The 18,152-nt window shown below is 45.5% G+C and overlaps 1 protein-coding gene across 15 annotated transcripts in view; it reads left to right on the top strand.

Moving 5' to 3' along the window:
* Positions 1 to 18,152, top strand: part of SYTL2 (synaptotagmin like 2) — a 128,228-nt gene that overhangs the window by 62,305 nt on the left and 47,771 nt on the right. For 9 of the 15 annotated variants that reach the window (XM_066370005.1, XM_066370062.1, XM_066370070.1 and 6 more), the window contains 2 exons: positions 8,225 to 8,376; positions 10,900 to 11,035. In XM_066370005.1, the coding sequence (XP_066226102.1) occupies positions 8,268 to 8,376; positions 10,900 to 11,035 (245 nt within the window). In that variant the 5' untranslated portion in view covers positions 8,225 to 8,267. The remainder of the gene's footprint in view (positions 1 to 8,224; positions 8,377 to 10,899; positions 11,036 to 18,152) is intronic. The other 6 variants (XM_066370128.1, XM_066370118.1, XM_066370138.1 and 3 more) reach the window with 1 other exon arrangement.

Raw genomic sequence — 18,152 nt, 5'->3', positions numbered from 1 at the left:
GGGAGAGATTTGTTCTCGCCTGCCTTCTGTATGCGTTGGCCCCTGCATTCCAGGCTGCTGAGTCTTCATGTAGTTCTGTGATTCTGTGGGAGTAGGAGTGGAGGTGTTTCTTGGGCACCTGCACTAGATGAAAACATCCTGAAAAATGCAGAGTTCTGCCTGGGCCTGGTAAGGGGTGTGAGTGTGCAGCCTCTGGCACCAGGCAGTCTATGGCCGCAGCAGAAATGCAAGTCCCATTGTAGCGGAGGGTTTGCAGACTCTCCTCCGTCCACTGTGTCAGGTTGTGGCTCAGCGGCTGCTGCTGGTGCTGCCTTTGATGTTTGCTTTTGTAAACTGATAGGAAGAAGGCTTGGAATGGTGAGTTATCTCATGTGAGTCAAGCCCTGTGTACCACCACCATTCTGGGAACCTTTTAGTTAGGTCCAAGTGCCTCATGTCGACTTGGCCATGGGCAGGTTCAGGACCCTGAGCTGGGCTGGGGAAGGAGTGACGGTGTGTAGGGGGAGCAGATGGGCAGGAGGCCCAGAGCCCGTGGGTGCTGAACAAGGCCCGACTGATGATGGCCTGCTCCACACTAGAGGAATTATGCTCTGATCGCTTCTTTGCTTTAGGACTGAAGGGCCTTGTGGGGATGGTCTAAGGTTGTTCTGAACCTGGGCTGGTGGGACCTGAACTGGGTCTCTGGTTTCTGAAATGCTATTAAGTGGGCTTCTGCTTTTCAGCCCCCTTGTAAACCCTCAGCTGTATGGTTTTTTTGTTTGTTTTTGTATTTTTCTGAAGTGAGACGCAGGGAGACAGAGACTCCTGCATGCAGCTGACCAGGATCCACCAGGCAAGCCCACTGGGGGGCAATGCTGCGCCCATCTGGGGCCTTACTCCATTGCAACTGGAGCCATTTTAGTGCCTGGGCCTTGGCTGTGGGAGGGGAAGAGAGAGACAGAGAGGAAGGAGAGGGGGAGGGGTGGAGAAGCAGATGGGCACTTCTCCTGTGTGCCTTGGCCGGGAATCGAACCCAAGACTTCCACACACTGGGCCACAGCTCTACCACTGAGCCAACTGCTGTATGTTTGGCTCAGCTGTATGTTTTTTACTCTTTCATCAGAGTTACAGGAGATTTTTTTTTTTTTGAGGTCCACACTAGTCACTATAGTAAAGAAAATAGAGCCCATAGAGGAGGGGAAGTAACTTGTCCAGAGTCATATAGCTAGTCAGTTGCAAAGCCATAATAAGTTTTTAGCCCCATGCTGTTCCTCTGCCCCATACTGTTCATTGCTACTATTCTTTCAGAAGAACAATAAGGGTTTCTTCATGACACAAGGAAGAATTTCCCTGCATGGACCTAGAAGTCAAAACTGACGTGAATCCCATGCTCACCACTGATCAAGTGTGGTTTGTTGGGCAAGTTGCTTAGCTTATCTGAGCATCAACTCAGAGACTGGGAATGACCATAGGACCAAAGTTGAAGGATTAAAATCAGGATTAAGTAAAATAATTCTTAATCTTCTTAGCTCATAATTGGTGATGAATATATTTTAATTCCCTTTTCACCACTCTACCTATATCTCTAAAAAAGGACAGAAGTCTCTGGTTAGTAGTTTGGTTCCTTAGGAGGAAATTATTCCTGAAAACTCTCATTTAATGCAGTGAAATTTAAGTGAGTACCTATTAAGTATGGAGAACTGCTTTACACAATGATATGAAGATGAAGATAATTCTACAATGATTGAATCATGGTTCCATTCTTCAAGGAGCCTACTATGTGATGGCCTTTCTATATTTAATGGATTATCAATTGAAGATTTAAAATCTCAAACTTTTGTCTCTAAATGTGATTTTATAATGCCCCAGTCATCCTTCTAGTTGCTATGTGGCGTTAGAAATTATATAATTATAGTATTAGCCTAAGTAAAATATTAGAAAGTCAAACCTGCCACTAAAATTGAGATTATTTTTTTAAATGCTAATTTGTTATAGACTGTGGAGTATAACCCTTCCTATATCCATGAAGATACCACTAATGGATGTCCTGATTAAAACCAGATACTGCCCCAGAATCCTTTTCAGTAAGGTTGTAGATGAGACTTGGCATTCAAACTGAAATCTGTTTGCCTTGCCTGATTTATCCAGTGAATTGTTCCCATCCCAGCTCATCTGAAACACTTTGGAGATGATTTAGTTTATATATGGTACCTCCCATCCTGATTACATGGATGAGAAAAATGAGAGCCATACAGGGGAAGTGTCCAGTTCCCAAATCATTCAGACTGTTAGTGGCAGAACGTGGGTTTGAACCCAAGGGAATACCCACTGTGGTGTCTCTGGGGGTACAGTTAGGAGATAACAGTTCCAGGTCACTGTTGCCACCACAACTGTCTCTCATGCTGCCTCTCTGCCTGGAGCCATATGTGCTGAGCCCCTCAATGGCCATGCCCCTCTCTCCACCCAGCTTGCTTCCATAACTACCAGCTGGAGACATTTCACAAACCAGCAGTGAAGCAGACATCAGGATGGATTCTTTTTCTCGCTTCCCCACTGCCCCCCCACTCTTATTTTTTAAGAGGCACCATCATACATGTACACATGTAATTTTAGTCTTTTATGGTTTGAAAATGACACACTCTAGGGGTGGTGTTTCCTGTGCTTTGCGTCACACCGCCAGCAGGAAATCATCGCCCGTGTGTGTGTCTCTACCACCAGCACCACGTCCCCCACCCCCTGCACACATAACCACATCTATGGTGATGGGCCTTCTCATTGTAGATACCATCTCAACCGCGACCACATCTTATGATTCTCAGCTGCTTCTTTAAGACCTAGTTTCTTTTAAATGAAGGCAGTTGTCATTGAAAAACTGCTTTCCAGGACCTCTGGTGGTGTTTTCTATCAAAGCAAAGGGAAAAGGCACCAGCATTTGTCAAGGAGACTACATTGTACGCAGAGCTTCAAATACATTTTCCCCTTTCATCCTCTTTTAACAGTGTAGCTGAACCCACTCAACAACGAGGAAGTCTGGGGGAAGAGGTTGAATACCCTGTAAGATTGAAGCCTTGTTTATCAAACTACAAAGCCTGTGCTTCCCACACGCTGTGCTCTCAGCACACTGTGGGCATCTGTGATGTGTCTGTGACACAAGGGACACATGTTGCCCCTCACTTTCCATTGTAAGGAACATTTGCCGTTTATTTCATTTTCACATGTGTTAGTTTTCAGATTCTCTATCAAAGGCTGAATTCCTTTGTAGAAAGAGTCCAGTGTGATAGCCATCTTAGAAACCAAATCACGTTTGGCTCTCAGAGGCAGGATGGGGTAGTGGAAAGAGCATTGGCCAGGAGTCTAGCCGGCTTCTGGTCCCAGTTCTGGGTGACCTTGGGCAAACCTCTTAACTTTTCTGGGCCTAATTGTCTTCTCTATAAAGTGAGGCCGTTTGTAACTATCTAAATCCTCAAATTAAAAAATAAACATGTGAGAGTACTTTCAAGTCACATATCTAACCATCTCTACTGAGCGGTATACTGAGCGGTTAAAATAAAAAAAGTTGGAGAATGGACCAATCAGCCTCTCTGTCCAGTTATGCCGATTTTTATTATCCACAACTGACTAGATGATATCACCTGGGTCCTACCTATGATGTCAGGCCTTTGCCCAAACATAATGAATAGCAGGAAGCTGGGGTGTGCTTTGTGATTTCAGGGAGGAGGAGGAAGGGGTAGGCTAAGGAACAGTGTGGAGGCCAGGCTGGAGGGCTCCATTCTCTCCTGGCTCTCCTCTGAAAGTACTTACATGCTGTCTGCACCCCAGGAGCTGACACTGATGTTAGGGCCGTACATTGTGTTTGGTTTTTTGTTTTGTTTTGTTTTGTTTTTGTATTTTTCTGAAGCTGGAAACGGGGAGAGACAGTCAGACAGACTCCTGCATGCGCCCGACCGGGATCCACCCGGCACGCCCACCAGGGGCCACGCTCTGCCCACCAGGGGGCGATGCTCTGCCCCTCCGGGGTGTCGCTCTGCTGCGACCAGAGCCACTCTAGCGCCTGGGGCAGAGGCCAAGGAGCCATCCCCAGCGCCCGGGCCATCTTTGCTCCAATGGAGCCTTGGCTGCGGGAGGGGAAGAGAGAGACAGAGAGGAAGGAAGGGGGGGGGGTGGAGAAGCAAATGGGCGCTTCTCCTATGTGCCCTGGCCAGGAATCGAACCCGGGTCCCCCGCACGCCAGGCCGACGCTCTACCGTTGAGCCAACCGGCCAGGGCCTGGTTTTTTGTTTGTTTTTTATTTTTATGCACAGTTCCGACCCCGGGCCTGGTATATGAAAGGGGATTAATGAATTAGTGAATGAACAAATGAACAGAATCAGCCTTTAATATACAGAGGAGGCAAGATGGCCATCTCTTGAAGTTGACTAAATTCTCTGTACATTATGGTGAGATTGTAAGGATTAAATGGGGTGAGGAATGTCAAGTGCCAAGCATGGGACCCAGCATAAAAACAAACGCTTTGTATGTATCAGTGGAAGGAATGTGGAGGTGACCAGCACGTGCTGCCTGGGAGGTGGCAGGACAGTGTTGTTGTTCTGCCTTCACTTCTGCCCACCAGCCCAGGGGTGTTTTGTAAGCATCTTCTCTATCCTCCGCTCTTTACTAAGCACAACGCACATGTGTGAGAGGGTGGTAAGGTATAAAAAGTGAGTCCCAGGAAACTTACCCTTTTTCCGCTTCAACTAAATGGAACAATGATTAGAATCAAATGCTAATTTGGTTAGTTAGACTTCAGGAAAAATGAGACATCAACATGGGTTGTTAAAGATTTTAACAGCACCACCTAGGTAGTGGTACTGGGGTTTTTTTTTTGTTGTTGTTTGTTTTTTTAAATCTACATCTTTATAAAACTTGGGCTTTGATGTCATACACGTGAATTCATCTACAAAATATTTCAAATGACTGAGATAGAAAAAGAAATTGGTTAAAACTAGCGGATTATCATTTTAAAGTCTACGTAAATAACACTGCATTTGAGCCCTGGCCGGTTAGCTCAGTGGTAGAGCGTAGGCCTGGCGTGCGGGAGTCCCTGGTTCGATTCCCGGCCAGGGCACACAGGAGAAGCACCCATCTGCTTCTCCATCCCTCCCCCTCTCCTTCCTCTCTGTCTCTTTCTTCCCCTCCTGCAGCCAAGGCTCCATTAGAGCAAAGTTGGCCCGTGCGCTGAGGATGGCTCCATGGCCTCTGCTTCAGGCGCTAGAATGGCTCTGATTGCGGCAGAGCGATGCCCCAGATGGGCAGAGCATCGCCTCCTGGTGGGCATGCCAGGTGGATCCCGGTCGGGCACATGTGGGAGTCTGTCTGACTGCCTCCCCGTTTCCAACTTAAGAAAAATACAAAATAAATAAATAAATAACACTGCATTTGAATTTCTTTTTCTTTTTTCTTTTTTCTTTTTGCTACTTTGAAAGTAATGAGCCAGAAATCCAACCTTAATGCCTTACCTCAGTGGCGACCGACTTTTCCAGGGACCACGTGTCTCAGTGAGCCTGATTCCCTTGTGCCCGGAAAGTTCAGCAAGGGCAGAGGCTTGTGGACATTTGGAGAAATCAAGTATTGTACACAGACCCATGCAAAATGTCTTTCAGTTGAACAACAAAAATAAGTAAATAAATCTCATAAGGAGAGATTGAGCTGTTAGGCTATGAGGGTTCGTGGTCTCTTTCAAAACGGTGAGGACTGATGCCATATCTCATCATGTTTTTTCTGTTCCACTGAGAGATGAGCCATCCTGCCTCGTCCGGAGAAGGCTCTGCCATTGTAACAGTATGGCTCACTCAGCCCCAGCAGTGACCGGATCTCTCTTATCTCTTGCCTAACTCAGACTAGGGTGGCTGCTGAGCATTTATTTATTCATTGATTCATTCACTCAACAAGTCTTGCAGGTATCAACTCTGTGCCAGGCTCTGTGCAAGCTGCTGGCATTGCAGAGGTGATTAGGATGTGGTTCTTACCTCCAGGGAGTTTGCAGAGTTGACAGATTAGTGGATGAGACAGATGTGCAAATAGATCATTGGAACACAGTGCGATAAGTTCTGTCACAGAGGTGCTGTGGCAGCATGGGGCACAGAGGCTGAACTGTGTGCTTGGGAATCAGGGAGGGCTCCTGGCAAGGTGGTGTGTGAGCTGGAGCGGAAGGACGTGGAACAACATGCTGGACAGAGAAGTGGAGAAAGACATCCACAGAGAATTCATACTTACTGACTTCTTACCAGGCACTCTTCAGCACTTTCCTGTAAACGCCCATTTAACCTCCCCGGGGTCTGTAAAGGAGAACTTATTTTCCCCTGTCTTTGCAAATAAGAAGACAGATGCTTAGAGGGGTTCAATAACCTGCCCAAAATCTCATCCAGGAAGGGTCAGAACTAAGATTTGGGCATAATTTTGGGGAGACTCCAAAGCCTGTAGTCCTTCTGCCATACCTTCCTGCTTCTAATGTCTTCAGGGGTCATGAGAGAGCAGTTTGGGGAACAGTTAGAAATCTAGTGTACTGGCAAGTGGAAGCATGGTGGTGAGTGCTGGAAAATGAGTCCAAAGAGGTGGTCTGGGGCCTCCTATGATATGCCTCCATGCCACCAACACTGAGTAAACGCCCACTGCCTTTCAGACACCGAGTAAAGAGGCGTCAAGTACAGGCACTGCCCCGAGGGGCGCACTCTCTGATAGGGAGAGCTGGAAGAGCTTACCTCTTCTGGACTTGAACTCGAAGTTGGTCTTTTTGGGAGGAGAAGGCAAAAACTCCCTCAGCAGTCCAGGTGTGCAGCTTGCTTTGATAAAAACCTAGGCAATGGGAAACCACTAGAAACGTTTAATAAAAACCATGACCTCTCGGCTGGTGCAGAACCATGAAGCGAGACACTGTCCCAGGCAGGACTGAGTGATTGGCTATCATGACAGTGTGTGTCCAAAGGTTGTGATTGGGCATGTTTGGGATAAGGTCGCTTCTTCCTTGGTCATGGAGAGAGGAGAGGAAGTCCCTGTGGAGAGCTGGACTCTGGGTAGAAAGACACTCTCCAGGCACACTCAGGAGAGAGGAAACAGCCTTGTGAGACCCACAGCCACTGCCCCTTCTGCTTTTCCCACTCCCACGTGTACCTGTGTGCAGCCCTGTGCACAGCCTTGCCAACACCCTGCTGTGGCCACTATACACCCAGTCTGGCTAAAACTTAGGTTTGCTACAGTAGGAAGTGTGCATATGAGCTTGAATAACAATCATAAAACCTTCTTAGATTTAAGTAGTACATTATCTTCCAAGAATTCAAAGTCTCCTTAAGGCTTTTATTCCACTGTATTCTAAGTGCATCTCTATGAATATTAAAAGACAGATTTTGTGCTTCTCATTTTATTGAGGCGGATAGGGAGATGCAGAGGATAAAAGACTTGTGACACAGAACATAATTTTTCCAGCCATTGTAATGATGGGACATTTTAGGAGAGCAGTACTTGGTTTGTTCTTTAGGTTTTAGCTTTTTGGTGAACATGGAAGACAGTGGAACCCTTCATGGTAATATCTGCGTAAGAGACATTTGCCTCTGCCTCCATTCTCCACCCTCACCCCAGTGAGTCTGATCTTTCTTGGTCCTCCAGCCCGCCTTTGCAGAATTCATTTCCCTAACCAGGGACATCATGCGCTATCCCCCACAGGCTTCCAGGAAAGTCTCTGATAAACTCACTTCACTGCCATGGAAAGGACTGATAAACCAATAAGTACCCCACCAGTTAGTCACTGAGTGTTTATTAGGTGCCAGGCTTGTGCAGCGGGCGTTTCACATGCATAAACTAATTTAATCTTCATAGCAACCCCATGAGGTGGGTTACTATTATTAACCCCTTTATACAGATAAGGAGACCAGGGCTTAGGGAAGCTTCATCTATCATCTCTCCCTACGTTATTTACATTTGAACAGTAGACACAGACAAGTGCAGCCAAAAGGTAGACCTGCCCTTGAGAAATGTCAAGGCGTCATTTGGGGATCATGGATTAAACCTTTGAATTTTTAAAAAATGCTGGCCTTGGCTTCTCAGTCCATGGGAAACATACATGTGTTAGTCATCTGGGAGAGCTGGGGAATCTTCTAAAGCAATGAGAGCTTCATTTTGACTGTAGGTTTACAAATTGCTTTATGCAGTGTCACAGTGAACTCATTTATTTACTGTGGGTTTTCAGCGAAGTAAAGCTCTTTTCCTTTTGTAGACATCTGCCTGAAAAAATTAAGGATGACCAGCAGCTCAAGAATATGAGTGGCCAGTGGTTTTATGAAGCCAAGGCAAAAAGGCACAGAGACAAAATCCATGGCACAGATATCATCAGAGCATCCATGAGGAAGAAGAGGCCCCAGGTAGCAGGTAAGTTGACACGACTAGTGCATTCAGAACCAGCATTTGTTTGAGAAGGAGGAGTTAGAAGAAGGGAAGAATCCAAATCGTTACTAAAATCTGCTCAGAGAAATCATTTAAATGTATACCTTTCATAATTTTCTTGCTCTGCGTTTGGATGGACGAGGGTGGGGCAGAGTGACTCAGTGTAGTGTAAAAGGAAAAAGGAAGCCCTTTAGATGCCATGGGGCATAGTAGTACCATAGACAGTCCAGATTTATGAGGCTCTACCACCTCTACTCCTTCCCTCCCTCCCTTCTTCCCTCTCTCCCTCCCTCTCTCCGTCCCCTGCCCTTCCCTGAAGATTCAGAACCTTTTTCTCCTAAAAAAGAACTTAGAAAGAGATTAGTTTCTCTGTTCAATGACCTTAACATCTGATACTTTAAATAATAATCAACCAAGTACATTATTTAAGGACTCTCAAGACAGTATTTTGAGGGCTTCTTTAGAAATCTGTTGAGTTCATTAAATATTTCCCTTGTGCCTTCTTTCTTACTCTGGATGAGTCAGTGTAAATCTTTCTCCTTGAAAACAGCCCCTGCCTAGATCTAGCTTGTACTCAATAAGGAAATAACTATCACCTTTTGAGCATCTAATATATGATGGAAATTTATTCTTTCTTATTTCTAATTGTAGCAACAACCTTGTAAGTAGGCATTATTATCTGCATTCTATATATGGGCTATGTAAAGTTCTATGTGCCCAAGGTCAGATAACTGGCAAATGGCAGATCTGGGCTTTCAGTCTTTCTGAAAGCATGAGCCACACTCCTTGCAAATAAGGGCTGCCTGCTTAATATGTGTCATGTATTGCTCACAGCCCCCCACCCCCATTTTTAGCGAAAGAGAGATAGACAGACAAATAGGAACAGACAGACAGGAAGAAAGAGAGATGGGAAATATCAAGTTATAGTTGTGGCACCTTAGTTGTTCATTGATTGCTTTCTCATACCTGCCTTGACTAGGGGGCTCCAGCGGATCAGTGACCGCTTGCTCAAGCCAGTGATCCTGGGTTCCAGCCAGTAACCTTGGGCTTCAAGCCAGAGACCACGGGGTCATGTCTATGATGCCACACTCAAGCCAGTGACCCCGCGCTCAAGTTGGATGAGCCCGCGCTCAAGTTGGATGAGCCCGCGCTCAAGCTGCAACCTCAGGGTTTCAAATCTAGTTCCTCAGTGTCCCAGGCTGATGCTCTAGCCACTATGCCACCACCTGATCTGGCACTCAAAGGCCTCTTGATTTTATTTAATTTTTTTAAGTGAGAGGAGTGGGGATAGACTCTGGCATGCACCCCACCCAGGATCCACCCAGCAACCCCTGTCTGGGGCTGACACTCTCGAATCAACTGAGCTATCCAGTTCAGCCCCTGGCTGCGAGGGGGAAGAGAGAGAAAAGGGGGAGAGGGAGGGAGAGAGAAGCAGATGGTCACTTCTCATGTGTGACCTGACCAGGAATCAAACCTGGGACATCTGCACATGGGGCCAATGCTATATCCACTGAGTCAACTGTCCAGGGCCACCTCTTGATTTTCAAAACCATCTAGACCTTCAGAAATCTTGAGAGGTACAGGTTGGTACTGTGGATTCCATATTGCAATTGAAAAACTAGATGTAATATAAACAGACTTGTGTTGAAAAACACCCTGGAGTGTGAGTCTATTTGGAAATTGAGAGCCCATATATTGCTACATTTTCTTAACACTGATGAGAGTATTCCTAGCACTTACTGGTTATGTGGCCTTAGGTAAGTTTCTTGAACTCTGTGTTCAATTTCCAAATATGCAAACTTGGAAAGCCACTCCCTCCTCATAGGACAATACTTGCAAAGAACTCAGCTCTGTGCAGGGCACTGCCGCCACTCGTTGATGCTAATTATCTGAGAGGTGCACATAAAGAGCTCTGGGTGTTCAGAGGCAAAAAGGTTGTTTCCTGAAGAGGGAGCACAGAGGTTTTGTAGGCTCCTGGCATCTGAGCCTCGGCGGTAAGGAATATGTAGATGCTAGATATGTAGAGAGTAGAGACTGGGGGAAGCAGTAGGAACGGAGGGGGACAGTCTAGACTAAAAGCATTTGTTCCCCTTTGTATCCCAGAGCCCAGCCATGAGTCAGGCATATTGTAAATGTTCCAGAAATGCTTGTAATGATGATGCTTCTGTTCTAGTGAGAACTTACTGTCCTCATTGTCCCCGGTCATACACATTTGGTCCTGACCCAATTCAGGTCAGATTCACCTAAAGGCAGTTAGAATTTGCTTCCGTTGTGAGTCCCCTGCATGTTGCTCTCTGGAGACTCTGCTGGGCAGGGGAGCTAGCAGAGGAATCTACTGGCTTCTCTTGCAGGTATAATTGTAACCCTTAATACTCAATTGGTGATTGCCGTAGCACCCGGGGAAGGCCTGAAGTTCAGGTTCCAGCCTGCAGTGATAAGAGCCATATGAGAGTTGTAGGTCACAGAGGTGAGAGATAACCCTCCTCTCTTCATTGTTTCCCATTGCAGCTGAGCAGAGTAAGGACAGAGAAAATGAGGCAAAGGACAGCTGGGTGAATAATGTCAACAAAGATGCTTTCCTTCCCCCAGAGCTAGCCGGGGTGGTAGAAGAGCCAGAAGAAGATGTAGGACCAGCAAGCCCGAGGTAAGACAGAGCCCCTGGGGAGAGCTGCTGCATGTGGGACAGGTGGCTTGGTGGGCTGCATGGGCACAATGGCGGGCTCTTGGTGCACGTGCTAAGCTGGGCTCATGGGCACAGGGAAGGGCATGTCTGAGAAAATGCTGGGCCCTGTTGTAAAAGCTTGGGTAGTACTCTGTTCCAGCTTCCAAAATGTCTAACAAATTTGAATATTAAGTAAAATTAAAATGATAGGTGGTAATTTCATTCAGCACCAACAATAGCTTTTTTTTTTTTAATTTGTACTAAGGATTTTTTCTTAGGGTAGAAGAAAGGTACTCTAAAATGAACGTAGGGAAATGTGTCACTTCAGGGAAAAGATGAATTATGATCAAATTATTACAGCCTGGTACAATGAAAGAAGCTCAAGCATGGGAACCAGCTAGATATGAATTCAAGTCCTGAATATGCCAGTTATTAGCCATGTGACCACAGGCAAGTCATCGAACCTCTTTGAGTCCCTTTCCTTAACTACAGATAGGAGATAATATATACCAGGAAAGGCTATGGTGAGAGTTAGTGATAAAGTATATGCAGAATACCTGGCACTCAGCAAGAGGTGCTCAGTAAATGCCTCTTACGGATGTAGACTGTCCTCAATGTTTCAGTTTTGGTTTTTGGTGTTTACCATACATGTTGTCATCTGGCCAATGAAAAAGTACCTTTGTACATCCTTCCTATGAGGTAGATGACAGTGGGGCTGCATTACCACACCTTTTGTATCATGATGATTAGCTTTTAGATATTAAAGGCTTTTCCCATTGGTGTTTGTCCCTTGGAGGTATAGTTGTTAGCCTTTGGTGGTGGCGGTAGGGGCAGTTGCATTTTATTTTTAACTCATCAGTGAAGACAGTTCATTCTTCAACGAATAAAGTTGATGAATTCTCTGGTGACACACACAGATTATGGGTCCAAGGCAGAGGTACCTGGGCAGTAAGGGTGTTTCCAACATAGATTATGGGGGAGGGAGTGGGTCTGTAGTAGAGGCACCCAAAAGCATTTCAGAGTCAAATATGAATAAACTTACATCGCATGGATAAGGGAATAATATACTGTTTCTAATACAGAGCCCATTATTTAGCCATTTCCCTGTGGAAGAGGACTCACTTTGTTTTCCAGAGGTGGTTGGTTGCATGGTTTCTCCTTGATTTGTAGTGTTATTGTGATGTCTGTAAAGGTCATGTTGGCTTAGCTGCTTTCTGATTCTGTAACCTTGCACTAGAAGTGACTTAACTTCTTAGTCTTTTGTTTCCTCAGCTGTAAAATGGGAATGATAATAATTTGCTACAAGATTATTGAGACTTTAATTAGCTAATGAATGCAGAATTCCCAACACATAGTCCATAGGACATAGTACATGCGCTAGGAATGGCGGTGTGGCTCTCGCATGCACACAGCTATTCCAGGCAGCTCAGGAAAGGGTGTGAGGCATGCCCTGCTCCTTTCCTCTAGGTGACTCCCCATTTACCACTGCCTGCAACCCCCTAATGGGGTTCAAGCCTTCCTTTTTTTTTTTTTTTTTTGTATTTTTCTGAAGCCGGAAACGGGGAGAGACAGTCAGACAGACTCCCACATGCGCCCGACCGGGATCCACCTGGCACGCCCACCAGGGGCGACGCTCTGCCCACCAGGGGGCGATGCTCTGCCCCTCCGGGGTGTCGCTCTGCTGTGACCAGAGCCACTCTAGCGCCTGGGGCAGAGGCCAAGGAGCCATCCCCAGCGCCCAGGCCATCTCCGCTCCAATGGAGCCCCGGCTGCGGGAGGGGAAGAGAGAGACAGAGAGGAAGGAGGGGGGGGGGTGGAGAAGCAAATGTCGGCCCGCACGCCAGGCCGACACTCTACCGCTGAGCCAACCGGCCAGGGCAAGACTTCCTTTTTTTCACAGGGAAGATGACACCTTAAATAGTAGTAGAACTCGGGGAGTGAGAACACAGTCATTAAGATCAGTGGTCCCCAACCCCTGGGCCACAGACTGGTACCGGTCCGTGGGCCATTTGGTAACGGTCCACAGAGAAAGAATGAATAACTTACATTATTTCTTTTTTATTTATATTTAAGTCTGAACGATGTTTTATTTTTTTAAAATGACCAGATTCTCTCTGTTACATCCGTCTAAGACTCACTTTTGACGCTTGTCTTGGTCATGTGATACATTTATCCGTCCTACCCTAAAGGCTGGTCTGTGAAAATATTTTCTGACATTAAACTGGTCCGAGGCCCAGAAAAGGTTGGGGACCACTGACTTAGATAAAGCAGCAAAGAGCTGAGAGCAGCTTCTGAGGGCCGGGTGTGATGGGGGTGGAGGAGCACCAGAGCACTGACTAAGGGAAGAGTGTACAAGTGCTGCAGAAAGAGAAAGGAGAAAATCTTGGAGTTTCAGAGGCAAACTTAGTTCATTGTACAATGTTATGTGGGTCAGACTTCCTGGCCTTCTCCGAGGAACTCATTTTATCTCAAAGGGTCTGAGGGACAGAGGTGCCAGACAGAGTTCAACTCTTTTCTCTCAGGACCGCGTGTGGGTTGGTGGGTGTTACCCCGCTCTTCCTCAGTTTGAGGCTATCAAATTTCCAAAATTTGTGTCTCCCTTGTTTTCTATATTACTTGTTTGACCTTTTGGGCCTTGCGAGTCTCATCCGCAAATCGGAACGGAGCTGTTTTACCAGGATATTGTGAGATTAAATGAAATGAGGTATGGGAACCACTTTCTCGGGAAGAAAGAAACTTGGCAATGTCCAAGTGGCATTAGAATTATGTTATTATAACATAGATGAGGTATGGTTGAGAAAGCAAGAATAGAATGTGAGATATACCCAGCATGCTTTGCTCATTGCCCAGCATGCTTGGTAATCATTCAGAACTGTTGACAGAGCTGTTGTTTACTTCCTCCTTTCCTTGTCAGAAACCACTACTTTACTCAAGATCAGGTTCCTGCAGTTTCTCACCTACGCTTTAACCTTTGGGAACTGGGTGTGTTAAGTGTATTTTGGGGCCTGTACTTTTAGACTAAGTGAACTTCAATAGAATGACTTAATACCTGTCAATATTTTCTTAGCCAGGAGTCAGGGAGCGTGAGGTAACAGTGATTGTACATGGTAATTTCTGAAGGAGGTTTCCCAATGGCCTCTGTGGCTAGATTCCTTCTTTCTGGTGGGGCACAGCTCTGTGGAGGTTCTGCCTGTGAGGAATGAGAACTACTGGGCCGCCTGTGCTCTTTTTAAACTCGTCCTTGTTTGCACCTGTCACAAGGATGATCAGGCAGCAGAGAGCAGTCTGATGAGCAGAGAATGGGATTTATTTTAGAGTGGCAAAAAGAAAGCTCCAAATGCTCATAGTTCTGGTTAATGACCTTCAGTTGGTGGGGTGGGGGTGGGGGGGTGGAGTGCTGTTGGCACAAACTGTGGTAAAGAACTAGTGTTTTGTTTTGTTTTTTTAAATGTATTTCTAATTACAGTAGTATACTTATCTTTTTTTCTTTTAAGTGAAAAGAAGAGAGATAGTGAGATAGTCTCCCGTATGCACCCCAACTGGATCCACCCAGCAACCCCCATCTGAGGCTGATGTTTGAATCAACTGAGCTATTTTTAGCTCCTGAGGCCAATGCTCAGACCAAACTTGCCATCCTCAGTGCTTGAACCAATCAATCTATTGGCTGTGAGAGAGGGAGAGAAGAGGGAGAGGGAGGGAAAGAAAAGCAGATGGTCACTTCTCTTGTGTTCCCTGAGCAGGAATCAATCCTGGGACTTCTGCACACTGGGCCAATGGTCTATCCACTGAACCAGCCAGGGGTGACAGTGTACATACTTTCAGTTTCTGCACTTATCTCATTGTGAACCAGTAACAGACAGCTCATGACTGGCACCGGTCCATGGTACGTCATGGCTCCGCCCCCCCCCCCCCCCACACACACACACACAACAATTGTAGAACATGTACACGATAATCTGTAGGACTGAGCCAAGGTGGAGAGTACGGAATAAAAATGTGAGGCACTCTTCCCCTGTATCAGGACCCTGTCCATAGTGAGGTGTAATGGTCCTGACTACAGAGGTAGGCCTGTTCTGGGATGAGAATGTCCTCCTTTGTTACTTATGCTGACATATTCTGTAAAACAAGTTTGGGAGCTCCAGAAAAACACTGAGAGTCTAGTAGCTTCTCTACTGACCAGGGCTATGATGTCCCTGCTATTAGTGCTTCTTTGGTCTGAAAGAGCCTGGAAGAGGACTGATCTTTTAGTGTCCCCCTTGCTCCCCCCCCCATATCTTCCTTTAAGACCAGCTCTTTGTCCATACTCCCCCAAATAACCTATAGATTCAACACAATACCTATCCAGGTATTAATGGCATATTTTACAGGACTAGACCAAATATTCCAAAAATTTATATGGAACTACAAAAGACCCTGAATACCCATAGCAATCCCAAGAAAAAAGAACAAAGTTGGAGGAATCCTGCTACCTGATATCAAACTATACTACAAGGCCACAGTAACCACAACAGCATGGCACTGGAATTAAAAAACAGGCATATAAATCGATGGAACAGAATAGAGAGCCCAGAAATAAACCCATGCCTTTTAGTCAATTAATATTTGACAAAAGAAGAAAAACCATACAGTGGGTAAAGATAGTCTGTTCCATAAATGGAGTTGGGAAAATTGGACAGATGCATGCAAAGAAAATGGAACTAGACCACCACCTTCTTACACCATACACAAGGATAAATGCAAAATGGATTAAAGACTTAAATGTTAAACTCAAAACCATAAAAATCCTAGAAGAAAACAGAGGCAGTAAAGTCTTGGCCATTTCTCATAGCAATATTTTTTTCTGATATATCACCTCAAGCAAGGGAAACAAAAGAACAGCTAAACAAATGGGGCTACATCAAACTAAAGAGTTTTTGCACAGCACAGGAAACCATTAACAAAATGGAAAGACAACCCACTGAATGGGAGAACATATTTGTCAATACATCTATCTGATAAGGGGTTAATATCTAAAATTTACAAAACATGTAAAGCTCAACACCAAAAAAACCCAAACCAAACAATTCAATTAAAAAGTGGGCAAAGGACCTGACTAGACACTTCTCCAAATAGGACATACAGATGGCCAATAAACATATGAAAAGATGCTCAACATCACTAATCATCAGAGAAATACAAATTAAAATCACAATGAGATACTGTATAACCTCACACTTGTCAGAATGGCTATCATCAATAAGTCAACAAACACCAGTGTTGATGAGATTGTGGAGAAAAGGGAACCCTTGTGCACTACTGGTAGGCATGCAAATTGGTGCAGCCACTGTGGAAAACATGGTAGAGTTACTTCAAAAAACTTCAAAAAGGGAACTGCCTTATGACCTAGAAATTCCACTTCTAGGAATTTATCTGAAGAAACTCAAAACAGTAATTTGAAAGAATATGTGTACCCCTATGTTCATTGAAGCATTATTTATAACAGCCAAGATTTGGAAGCAGCCCAAGGGTCCATCAGTAGATGAGGGATAAAAAAGCTGTGGTACATTTACACAATAAAATACTACCTGGCCATAAAAAGGAAGGAAATCTTACCCTTTGCAACAGCATGGCTGGATCCAGAGAGCATTATGCTAAGTGAAATAAACCAGTCAGAGAAAGATGGTATCATATGATTTCACTTATATGCAGGATCTAATAAACAAAATGAACTAACAAGCAAAACAGAGGCAGACTTATAGATAGCGAACAGGCTGACAGCTGTGGAGGAAGGAGGTTGGGGGGCTGAGTGGGGGTGAATGGATTGAGCATAAAAGAAAAGAAAGATAAAATTCATGTACATGGACAACAGTGTGGTGATTGCCAGGAGGAGGGGGTGAGGGAGGTGGAGGAGGATAGGGCAGGGATAAATGGTGATGGAAGGAGACTTGACTTAGGGTGGTGATCACACAATAGAGTGTACAGGTGATGTGTTGTGGAATTAAAAAAAAAAAAGCCCAAGCCCTGGCCAGTTGGCTCAGTGGTAGAGCGTCGGCCTGGCGTGCAGAAGTCCCGGGTTCGATTCCCGGCCAGGGCACACAGGAGAAGCGCCCATCTGCTTCTCCACCCCTCCCCCTCTCCTTCCTCTCTGTCTCTCTTCCCCTCCCGCAGCCAAGGCTCCATTGGAGCAAAGATGGCCCGGGCGCTGGGGATGGCTCCTTGGCCTCTGCCCCAGGCGCTAGAGTGGCTCTGGTCGCAACAGAGCGACGCCCTGGAGGGGCAGAGCATCGCCCCTGGTGGGCGTGCTGGGTGGATCCCGGTCGGGCGCATGCGGGAGTCTGTCTGACTGTCTCTCCCCATTTCCAGCTTCAGAAAAATACAAAAAAAAAAAAAAAAAAAAAAAAAAAAAAGCCCACCTCTCTGAGGACTGGTCCCTCTGAGCTCACATTGACTTTGCTCTGTGGCCACTAAGAAAACAGGCCTCTAAAAAGAGAATAGTTTTGTACTGCAAGCTTCCTGGTTCTTTCCCCCTTCTGGTTACTCCTCTCACATCCTTTTATCCTCACAACCCCCAGGTGCCTGGTAGCCTCCCTTCTCCTCTGAAGGAATCTAACATGCATTATTACACAACAAGGAATATCTGACTTTTCAGTAACTGTAAGCCTATCTGGATGCAAGTTTTGAGCTTCTTTTGTGATGAGCCGATCTATGAACAATGCATTTGATCTTTTGTCCTTGGGATTGATTGCATTCCAGTAATGTGACCATTTCATTTCTTGGAGGCCTGCCCCACAGAGTCATTTATATTGAGCTCTTAAAATAATCTTTCTTAATCCTATAGGGTCTTGGATTTACCGAAATCAGTTGCGGTAGGAATAGTGTCACTGTGACATCAGTGTGCCTTATGCTCAGATGAGAGTATTTGTGTCAGATAAATCTATAGATAAATGCATAGCACAAGGTGCGGTAGCACCAGGGAAGTAATATTTTATTTTTAAAAAGACTGACTTGAAAGGCTTGGCACCACATGTTTCCTAATTTTGTTCCCTTGAGTTATCCTGGAGCCCTTTCTTCATTTGTTTATTCATGTGTTCAGCCTCATCGAGCGAGTATAACGTGTGCT

The sequence above is a fragment of the Saccopteryx leptura genome, chromosome 1 (genome assembly GCF_036850995.1).
Source record: "Saccopteryx leptura isolate mSacLep1 chromosome 1, mSacLep1_pri_phased_curated, whole genome shotgun sequence".
NCBI classification, from domain to species: Eukaryota; Metazoa; Chordata; class Mammalia; order Chiroptera; family Emballonuridae; genus Saccopteryx; species Saccopteryx leptura.
Note: the sequence above shows the minus strand (reverse complement) of the source record. Positions and strands in the feature narration are given on the sequence as shown.